This window comes from Ruditapes philippinarum, unplaced genomic scaffold (genome assembly GCF_026571515.1).
Source record: "Ruditapes philippinarum isolate M1 unplaced genomic scaffold, ASM2657151v2 ctg8213_1_1_1_1, whole genome shotgun sequence".
Classification (NCBI taxonomy): domain Eukaryota; kingdom Metazoa; phylum Mollusca; class Bivalvia; order Venerida; family Veneridae; genus Ruditapes; species Ruditapes philippinarum.
Window position 1 is genome coordinate 44531 of NW_026854178.1, and position 11706 is coordinate 56236.

Consider the following 11706-nt stretch of genomic DNA (forward strand, 5'->3'; position numbering starts at 1 on the left):
TAGAGAAACTGAAAGCGAACAGCATGGATCCTGATCAGACTGCGCAGGCTGGTCTGGATCCATGCTGGTCGCAAACGCACTATGTTGGTTTTGTCATGACGTGGCTCAAATTTTCCAGCAGTTCTTCTTAACAGAACTGGTAACAAAGAAAAGATAATATGCCCAACATATCTATTTTCCAAACAAACAAAGATCATATTTACTTGCTAAGATTTCAACAATGGTCAATACAAAGCAAATGTTTCTAAAAATTAATAATCAAAGAATATGTAAACAATTAAAAAAACAAACAAAAACATCACAAATGTTAAATGTATTACATATAAATAATACAGAATAAAGTATGTAAGAATTGATGTAAGTTTGAAATAAAACATTATAGTGATATATATTGTATGTGTAAAGGATGTGAAAAGCTCCTTTATAACCAAAGTCTGAGCAAGATACAAAAATCATAAATGCAAAACTAGTTGGCCTACGAGGACAAAGTGCCAAGTTCCCCCATAGTATTTTTTTTTTGGTTGATTTTTTACATCTCACCAACACAGTATAGGTCATATGGGTCTTTCAAGCTTCACTGGTAGAGGGAGATCTCAGGTGCCCCTCCAGACATTATTACAGGCAGGAACAAGCACCCGAGTAGAACCAAGATATTCCATCAGGTAGCTGGATAGCTTCCTCACATGAAAGAATCCAAAGTCCTTGTTGGAATTTGAACACACCCAGTAGTGAGGGGCAAGTGGTTTGAAGTCAATGACTTAACCACTTGGCCACGGATGCCCTACCCCATAGAAAATATAAAGGTTTAAAGAGGTGTAACAATAACAGTAATCCCCATGCCAATCCTTATTTTACTCTTGTTTACTCTGTACTCTATAGCTCTTATATACATGTAGGCACATGACAACCCTTTATGTAGCCCGTTACATGCATATTTCATCTCTTATGTAGTCCTAATTCAAAGTGTTACCCCTCACATAGTTTGAAACAGGCAAACTATGGCCATGATATAGCTTGTACTATAGGCATGCTTCTTCCTTTATTTTGCCCTTAGATGGTACATGTATTGTACAGATTAAAAAAAATTTTATGTAGCCCAAACCCCATGCATTCTACAGCTTTTAAAGTAGCCCCAAAAAAGCGTTTTACAGCTGTCACAAATAAAGGAGCCTAAAAAAGCATTTAAAGCCCTTAAAGTGTCAAGTTGTATTTCTGCCCCAAAATTTTGATTGATTACCGTATTCAAAAATATAAAATACATCAATCTGGGAATACAGCTTTTTATAATTATTACATGTCTTTTACTTCTTTATCAATCAATAAGTAAATAAAGGAACCAATTAATAAAGCAAGAAAACAGAGTAACCAGTCTCTAATATTATGTAAAACCAGTCTTTTTTATCAATATAAAAGACCAGTTTTCTTATTTCTATAAAAAAAATCAAAATATGTCACGTTCTCTGATTAAGGTAACAAATGCCTCAAAATTATAAGAAAAAACTTCTCTCCAATGAAAAAACAACTCTTGATTTTATTCTTTCTATATCAAAACAAAGTTTCTCTTTGTTTTAGGCATTCAGACTCAAAATGTGAAAAATGGTTGATTTTACAGAGTAAGAACCAGTCTTGAAGTTAAAGGGAAACAACTCTGCATGAAAAATGGGAGTACCAGTCTCATAACTACATATAACAAATGAGCTTTTCTATGAGGCTGACTTTTAAATCTTCATCATTTGAGAGGCTTGTAAAACAAATACACTAATGGGTGACCATTGCAACTTTCATAGTATATAAAATTCTAAATTTCTTTATCAAAGCTTGATGAAAACTATGTCATTTTGTAAAGAAATACCACTTTAGAATAACAAATTTTATTCAAATCATTTTAGGGTCTACAGAGTAAAATGTGCCAGCAACCCTTGTAAACTACACAGAAAAAAGTGCCCAAAACTCTGAAAACATTAACAATTGCTAATCATGTATTAAAAATACTACAAAAATGATAGCTGTCTTGTCATAATAAAAACAATTGTGTAGTCTATATTATACATGATAAATACATGTATATATATTCATGTACATTCACACATTATTCAAGTATTGCACCTTCAACAAGTGATGCCTTAACTATGTAATACAAAATGGAGGCAATGTACATGTACTCTCAACAATATCGGTATTTTGACAACCTTTTCTTGTTCTTACATTTTTCCCCTTCGATTGACCCATCTGAGTTGTCATATACTAAAAGACAATGTTGTAATCAATATGGTATCCAAAGTTGAACACTTTCAACTGAATTACACAATTTTTTATAGTGGATATTTTTAAGAACTGAAAATATATTTTGAATTTATAAAAACTAACTTAAAAACAGACTTGTTATAAAAAAAAGTCAAGCGGCTATATTGAAGTAAATTAAAGCATTAAGAATGTGTTGTATACTAATTCTAGCTTCAATTATAAGGGTATAAAGCAACATTTATAAAATATTATCTACTTCACAGCAAAATTACTAGTTCACCCACAACAAAAGAACCCCAGGACTCTTGGCTTTGAGGCTGTCAAAACCCTGTTGATTAATAATTTCTAAACACTTATTCATATTATGATAACAATATTATAATTATGCAAATAATAAAAATATATTACACATCTAAATACTTTTCCTCCAACAAAGAACTCAAAATGCCAGCATTTTCTTATATCTCACAATCTAAATCAGACTCTGTCTGAGTCAATCTGTAATTGAAAACCAGTCTTTGGCAGATAGATTTTCATTGGTCAATTTCAAATTTAAAATTTCAAACTAATCAATGAAATCCTTATATTTCTTGACTGGTTTACAAGCTCAAATATTTTCAACACCAAGCATGTAATTATATTTTGCCATTCAATTATAGTTCATCTTTTCATATTTCATTGTTTACTACATGAATAATTTCCAAACCCTCAAAACAAAGGGTTTTTATTTATTTATTTACTTTTTTGAAAACTGCAAGTGACTTTCGATCACTACCGGTAGTTGCTTTGACTTTGGTTTTAGATGTCAACAGCAGCTTGTCAACAGACCTGAATTATTAAAGAGGAAAAACTAAGAACATGTTTCAGGGAACATGTGTTTAGCAAGTGATCTTTACACATCGGAATTATTTAACTTGACATGCTAACATGTTAGAATTCAAGTACATGTATATGTAAATTCAGGTGTGATCTTGAACTTAATTATAATATCAAATATGAATTCAAATACAAGCATAAAATAAACTCTAGTTATCTTGATATACAGAATAGTACATGCATCATGCAGTTACATAATAATCACCTTAAAACAAAGGCGTAAAATATGTAGTATCCAAATGTTCCCGTTCATACATGATACATTTCCACAACATAGCCATTATATATATACATGTATATTCTCACATTCAAACAGAGGCACATCTTCAGATAGCTATTTAGTCTCAACATATCAACTCTCTAATTTTTGTAATTAATACTAATCACACTTAATTTTTTTTACAAAAATGTTTCCCTTAAAATTGCTAATAATAACTGTAATAACGTATTTATGCCTTCATTGTCTAGATAGGACATTGCCACTTTGTTCACTTAAGGCATCAGCAGGCAGTTTATTGGAACTACCAACCCTCAAAAGAACTGGCGACTGCCTACTTTAGAGTTTTTATAACTACATGTACATGTATATGAATTACAAATTACAGGCAAAATCCCATTTATCACTGCCAATATCAGTTAATTTTGGAATCTCGGCTAATATTGGTAAGTCCAGTTACCGACTTATCTAAATAAAGAATTGATGTGTCTCTTAAGAGAAACAATTGATTAAAACAATTTTGCCTACAATAGCCACTAATTTGACAAAAATAACCAACATTTACTGTAAAAATCAGTGAGAACAACTACATGGAAACACCACATGCCTATCTGCAGGTGTGCCTCTATTCTTTCACAAAACTACATGGACAATAACAGTTATACTGTTTTAAAGTTTTCCACATTTTCACAAGAGTTCACTAGGTGGGATTTATACACAAAATTAAACACTAAATATCACAATTTCACAGTCAATATACAATTTTTGACACAATAATAATTTATACAAAATGTCACCAAAGTTGTGTTGTCCGCTACTTAGAAACAACTTAACAAGCTGTGGAAAAAATATTTCAGCACACTTTTTTTTACATGTATTTTTTGTTTTAACCTTGAAATATGCCATTGATGTGGTAGATGTGACAACATCCGTATCTATTTTATTAACTTTCATATTTGAAAGCTTTCAAAGGGAAAAAATGATTGTCCAAAAGAAAAATCAATTTACATTTCTTCAACATTAAAGATATCTAAGGTTAGTTATAATATAGAAGTAATCCTGGACAAATCAACTATCAAAATTCCCTTTTTTGAGACTTATACAGTTTCATGTTTGAACTGCATTTGTCAAAATTTGGCTTTAAACCTGAAAAAGAATGCTATCTTTAGATTTAAAAACATTTTCAGTTTGATAAAATATAAAAATAACTTGAACTGAGACTTTGCAAAGAAATCTGATTAATATGATACCACAGTCAGAAGTGCTGAACAGAAAAACTTGAACTTTACTGTACAAAAAGTACATGTAAGTTAAATGGCCTGTTGAGGATAGGGGGAATTTAACATCTTCTAAAATATTTGGTAGCGGTTATAGATCTCTTTTTTGCTTTTTGTACTTTAATTAAATACAGCATATGGATGAAATAAATTGCCATGGTGATTCAAATTCATAATTATATCAATTACTTTCAAGAAGAGTGTTTCTAAGAACTCATAATTCAAAGATTGTCACTCAAAATTCAGGGTATCATCACTCATATTTCAAGGTATTGACAATTATAATTCTTTGCATTAGCAAATTTAAATATATTGACCCTCATACATGTATGTAATTCAGGTTATTGATTATCATAAATTACATAAATTGAGAAAATTTCTCACATATTTGTATGCGGATAAAATTGCCAGAATTTGAGGGTAGAGTAAATGAACATGTAAAGTGAATAAATAAGACAGTGATGTTATGAAGGAATAAAAAAAAACCTAAAAACTTTGTTACAAGTCTTTCAATCCTTTAAGTAACCTTGGAAATACAGTTTGACACACCGGAGCATCTAATTCTGACTGAGACAAAAGGGAACTATGCCATAAATAACTTCACACTCGAGGTAGAGAGAGCTCCCATGTGTTACCATATCTAAGTTTTCATTTGTCGCACAAGGTTTTACTTCCATTTAAAAAATACTTTTCTGTAGATTTTCTATGCACTAAAGAGCTTTTTGTGAAGATTATTATATATATTCTGTTTTCACTTATTCATTCCATGGCATTTTTTAAATTTTCATTGGTTATAACTGATCATGTGACTTTATCTGTTGGATCTTGATTGGTTGTGCAGATACCAAGCATGGTTGTCTCCCTTAGAGAAAGACAGGTGTCCACGAACAATCTTCTGCAGGATAAGTCTGTAGCACAGATTAAAATATACATTTAAGTTATTTCTGATTGGTCAATTCAAATCACATAACTCTGACCAGAATGTCTGATTGGCCAGTCAAAGTCACATGACATCACAGAAGAACACAACATAAACTACAACTGGCCTCTCCACTTTTGTCTTTCTTTAATTGGCCTGGAAAAAAACACAACAAAATAACTATTTGTTTATTCTTCAAAAATGGTAAGTATGATTTAACAAACAGCTATGAAACAAAACTTTTCAATATTAAACACAAAATTTTCCAAGTATCATCGCACTGAGTGAAACATATTATAACATAATAATCATAAAAAATCGAGATTTTTTTTCCAAAACACAAGTTTTTCAAAGGTGAATGACTTTCCAACTATAAAGTATTACTTTTATGGTTTATGCTACAGAGTGATGTACATGTAAATGTAATCTATATGTGTCTATATGGCTATATTCAATGTTAAGGGCTTCTGCTACAATATTATTAAGTAAATATTTATATGGCTTTTTATAAGCATGCAATACGAGTTTGACTTCGTAACCTACCCTGATTGTTTGGCTCTGGTAAATTTTCTCTTGCAACTAAATGCATGACTGTGGTTTTACCCATCGGTAATTGTAAAGCTGCAATATTAAGTTATACAAACTTATACTGTTATAATAATTATAATATAATAAACAATACTTTTTAAAATCTGAACACTTACTCTACTGAAACCAGAAAATGATAAGCCTTCCCAACTGACAGTTAGGTGTGATTCAACTAGAACTGTGTCCAAAGGACACGAATGCCCCCACCGACAACATATACATTGTATATGGTATATAGTGAAAAAATCAACAAAGGGCCATAATTCTGTTAAATTTGGTCGCAGCTAAAACTCCTTCCTTTACTACCATCTACACATTAAGGTTGTTTATCCCTGGTAGTTTAAGCAAAATCTGCCATCCGGTTTAAGAGGAGTTGCGTTCACAAAATTTCTCTATGGTATATAGTGAAAAAATCAACAAAGGGCCATAATTCTGTTAAATTTGGTCGCAGCGAAACTCCTTCCTTTACTACTACTAAATACTACCATCTACACATTAAGGTTGTTCATCCCTGGAAATTTAAGCAAAACCTGCCATCCGGTTTAAGAGGAGTTGTGTTCACAAAATTTCTCTATGGTATATAGAGAAAAAATCAACAAAGGACCATAATTCTGTTAAATTTAGTCGCAGCAAAAATTCCTTCCTTTACTACTATCTACACATTAAGGTTGTTCATCACTGGAAGTTTAAGCAAAATCTGCCATCCGGTTTAAGAGGAGTTGCTTTCACCAAATTTCTACATAGTATATAGTGAAAAAATCAACAAAGGGCCATAATTCTGTTAAATTATGTTGCAGCAAATATTCCTTCCTTAACTCCCATCTACACATTAAGGTTGTTCATCACTGGAAATTTAAGCAAAATCTGCCATCCGGTTTAAGAGGAGTTGCGTTCACAAAATTTCTACATAGTATATAGTGAAAAAATCAACAAAGGGCCATAATTCTGTTAAATTTGTTCGCAGCGTACCTTCCTTTACTCCCATCTACACTTTAAGGTTGTTCATCCCTGGAAGTTTAAGCAAAATCTGCCATCCAGTTTAAGAGGAGTTGCGTTCACAAAATTTCTACATACTAGTAGTATATAGTGAAAAAATCAACAAAGGGCCATAATTCTGTTAAATTTAGTCGCAGCAAATATTCCTTCCTTTAGTGCCATCTACACATTAAGGTTGATCATCCCTGGAAGTTTAAGCAAAATCTGCCACCCAGTTTAAGATGAGTTGCGTTCACAAGATTTCGGGACATACGGAAGGACAGACAAATGGACAAGTGCAACGCTTTATGCCCCCCACTTTGTGGGGGCATAAAAAGTGGAGCTTATATATAAAAATATTTACTTAATTTTACTTATTTTTCAGGTACAATTTCATACTATCTACTACAATGTACTTAAACAGCAAACAGGATTTCACTTATTTCCTAATATTCTTGTATAATTTTCTATTTTTGGAGTACTTGAAAAAGTCTCATAAACTATCCCTCTAGTTTTGAAAAATTATGACACACTTGAATACAGATAAACATGATAAAGTAATTTAAGTGTATGGAAAATACTTACCTCCTAATGTAACATTTCCGTGTAAAAATCGACCTTGATAGATTAACCTTAAGATATTTGTCTCAGGTAACTTTTCATCTGACCATTCTGCAATGGAATTTTTATAGGAATATGAAAATACATACGCATCAAATTACGATTATCTCAAGTTTTGCCTGAAGTTCAGCTTGGATTACAGGCCTTCTTTCATGTTTTAAAACATTCCTAAAAAGGTCTGTTTTACTTTATAGTTACAGGTATTATAGTGAATTATACCTTGATAATCAATATCTGTTAAATAAACACACCAACATTCTGCAAAGTTTCTTTGAAATCATTTCCTATTATTTGTTTTTCATTCCATATTAACATTTACTGATTTATACACTAAATGATTCATTATTAGAATAAATATTAGAATATACATAATGTATATTCTCAAAGCATGAACCTACAATAATCTATACAGTCTATAAACAAAAATCCAGAATTCTCAGTAAAAATGGAACCAAGATGTGGGTAGGACTGTGAAAATATAACAAGGAACATACATGTAAAGAAGAATCAAATGTCTATATTATGAACAACATTGATAAGGAAGAGCTATGCTCTAGTGGTAAGGGTATTTTACGCCACAACCAGGAAAAGTTGGTTCAAGTATTTCTGCCATCACAAGTTCACAACTATATATTTATTTCCTTATATGATACCACAAGACTTTTAAAATGAAGAATACTGCTGAGTATTTTATGCAAAAAGCTTCTTTCTGAACTTTCATGTTGGTTTTTTTTTTACAGTATGTTTATTTCCAATTTTTTGTTATTCACACTAATTTTGAGCCAATAAAACACAACAATGAATTGGCAATATTTTTTTCATTTTGGCTACAGAATCTGGCGATTATGTTTTGCACCAAACAATCAATGTATATATAAAGGGAAAAAATCGAAAAAAGCATACATGTGTTAGACCTAATTTACACCAGCGGAGGTGTCAATTTATTATCAGTCGCACACTGATTAATATTGTCTGATCATCAATGTGATGAAAAATACATGTGAGAAGTACATTTGTATAAGTACTTTAAAGATATTAACCAACATTATTAAAGCCATGTAACATTTACCAATTAGTAATACCAGTCATTCCCTTGAAGTTGATAAACTTGATACAACCCAATATTGTGACTTAAGTTGCAAATTTTGAAATTTTTGTTTTATGCCGTTTCATTAAAACGCCAATAAAAAACAATGTTAAAATATTTAAAAAGTATATATTTCTGGACAATTAAATGTACAACAACCAAAATTGTGAATGTTTCTGCACAAAACAACAGTCAATATATTTTCATGATTAAAGCCATGGTTTTATGTAAGAAAAAAGTAGACTAGAGTTGTCAATTTATCAGATTACAGTATTAAAACTGAAAAAGTGTGTTATTAGATGAAATGTATATTTTAGTATTTTATCAACTGCTTATGTTGTTAATCACAAAATTATGAACACTCCTCTGAACTTTTGGCAATTATTTACAAAAAAATAACATTTTTTTTAAAGCCAGTGTCAGCCCTGATTAAGTTTAGATAATTTAATTTACACTAAAAGCAATCCTTCAAAACATTCTTTATAATATAGTATTGCATTTTCATTATTCAATTCAGTTTTGTTACCTGCTGGCCAGTTGCTATATACATATTCTGTTATATCTGCAGCTGAACTTGAATGAGAGAACAGGAATTCTTTGGTTCTTCCACTAACCAATATCAAACGCAAATTCACCTGAAAACAAAAAATATCCTTATAAAATTTATCATTAATGCACCATAAAGTTTACAAGTCACTTCATCAATAGGTCACTTTTTAATGTGCAAAGGTAACAAATAAAACAAGATCACACAATAGGTGGAGTAATATTATATACATCTGAATGCAAAATTGTCTTAAATTATCAGAAATATTATTTAAAGAAGAGAAGAAACCTAGACATACACTTAAAAACATATTAAAGGGCATAATTATTTTATGTAAGTTTTCTTAAAGTGACATTATGCCTATAAAAGTGTAAATGAAGGGTGTACAGGTCAAATTAAAAATAACTAGATTTTACCATAATTGATTTTAGTTCAATAGTCTAGGTCATGTGTATAAATTATAATAAATAACCCATGTGACTCAGTTGTTAAATTCTATCCTAAACATTTTTCATTACCAATTATTGGTCCATGACCATTATAACTGTCTTGAAATCTTTTTAAATACATACAACATAGCCAATTAAGTTCAACTGGACAACAAAAAAATAAGCATAATGTCACTTTGAGATCTAAATTGAATATTAATTGATGCACGCGAAATCACATGTCTTTGTCCCTGCAAGGGGTTTGAGCCTCTGGATCAAGGCAGAAGACCGTTCAGAATTCACAAAAGCACAGTTCAGCCACCGCATTCATTTTCAATATTAATGGCAGACTGTCAAGCAGTTCACAAGGAATCCGGGTCAGCTCGGTCCTAAAACGAACTCGGCCCTATTCCAACTCGGCACGGGTCAACTCGGCCCACTTTTCAATAATCAATATTTAGGTTTGTGTTAACACTATTTATTGTAATTATTGTAATTATTTATAATAAACTGATTGACAGTTTCGAACTAGCAGCAGACAAGCTTTTCTTATTGGTAGAATTGCGAGTAAAGATAAACTATTGCTTATCTCACTGTATTTCTACATATTTAACTTATGTTCTGTTCTTTATAACTTTAACTAGATAATGCACAGACAAGGTCTTTCTATTTGACAGAAGAAAAAAAAACGTATGACACATGCAATTGAATTTCGGGAGCAATCAATGCGCTTATACGGAAGATTTAATTGGAAGCTTATGATATTAAGTAAACAATTTTTGTTTCATATTTTTTTAAATATTACTTTACAAACACATTTTATTAGAATCTAGATCTATATTAATTTTATCGAATCTGCAAGACAGATAAATAACATTTTTTTTCTAAATACACTTTATTTCAGAAGAAGTACAAATTGATGTATAATTATATAATAATAAGATATTTCTTATTATTCATTTACCTTAACAACATGCAAAGCAAAGTTAATACGTTATATATATTTTTTGTAAAGTGGGCCAAGTTGACCCGTGCAGAGTTGACCCGTGCCGAGTTGGTAAAGGGCAGAGTTGACTCTTTTCCATTTACAAGTGTTCATTTTACAAGTGTTGCTTTCTTTACTTTCTCAAGGAACTGATAATTTTGTACATAAGCAGAGTAGTCAAAATATATCAATGTGCCAAAGCTAGATTCTGAGATATTTTCGAGCTTGTTCAGAATCTCTCTTTTATGTTTGTAAAGGCTAGATCTTGCCCAGTCATGAAAATAGCACATTATCTCATGGTGCAGCATACAATTAGTTGGACAAATGAGCGGAGGTACAGCGCAAATTACGACTGTAGAACAGATTACACACTGTCCAGGTTTCCAACCCAGGTGTCCGATTTCACTGTCTAAAACTCTACCTTTAGAGTGATCAAATGATTCAAACTAAACAAATCAGTTTGAACTTTACATATAAATGTATATATAGCCCTACTACTGGTTTAGACCCTTGGGGTCTATTCTATAACAAGTTTGAAATAACAAGTATTGTGAAAATCACGTGATTTTATCAAAATTTACTTCTTATATATAAAAAGAAGAAACCTTATCTGCAGGTATTCCTCGTGATCCCATTATGTATCACTTTGTAAGAATATAGGACGAATATATAGAAGTCTTTGGTGCAAGCGACCGGGAAAAAATTCAACTGTCACAAAACGAATTCAATTCTTTTAAAATCAAGCTGTATTTGGCCAAGTTTTCGAGAACCTAAAAGTAGGAAAATATATATATTCCATTTTAGACTATATCGATTGTTATTCATTTGCGGAATTTGGGAGACAGTAATAATTTTCGATACATCTTTACTGTCGTTCCTGTTTATTGTCAACCATAATTGCTATGAATTGTGGGAATTTCAGTTATCCGTGCGCATGCGTAA

General features: G+C 31.2%; 1 protein-coding gene across 1 annotated transcript; it reads right to left on the reverse strand.

Moving 5' to 3' along the window:
• Positions 1-1236: 1236 nt before the first annotated feature.
• Positions 1237-11682, reverse strand: LOC132739279 (ubiquitin-like protein 3). Its single transcript, XM_060726955.1, has 5 exons — positions 11370-11682; positions 9331-9439; positions 7682-7768; positions 6077-6154; positions 1237-5689 (listed from the first exon to the last, which is right to left on the reverse strand). Exons 1-5 carry the CDS (start codon positions 11397-11399, stop codon positions 5628-5630), a joined length of 366 nt encoding a protein of 121 aa, XP_060582938.1. The 5' UTR covers positions 11400-11682; the 3' UTR covers positions 1237-5627.
• Positions 11683-11706: the final 24 nt, after the last annotated feature.

Coding starts and splice junctions, on each gene's coding strand:
- LOC132739279 (XM_060726955.1), bottom strand. CDS start 11,399: ATGGGATCACGAGGAATACCTGCAGATAAG. Junction 9,440..11,369: donor GAGGAATACCTGCAGATAAG/GTTTCTTCTTTT, acceptor TTTTGTTTTCAG/GTGAATTTGCGTTTGATATT. Junction 6,155..7,681: donor CGGAAATGTTACATTAGGAG/GTAAGTATTTTC, acceptor TTAATATTGCAG/CTTTACAATTACCGATGGGT.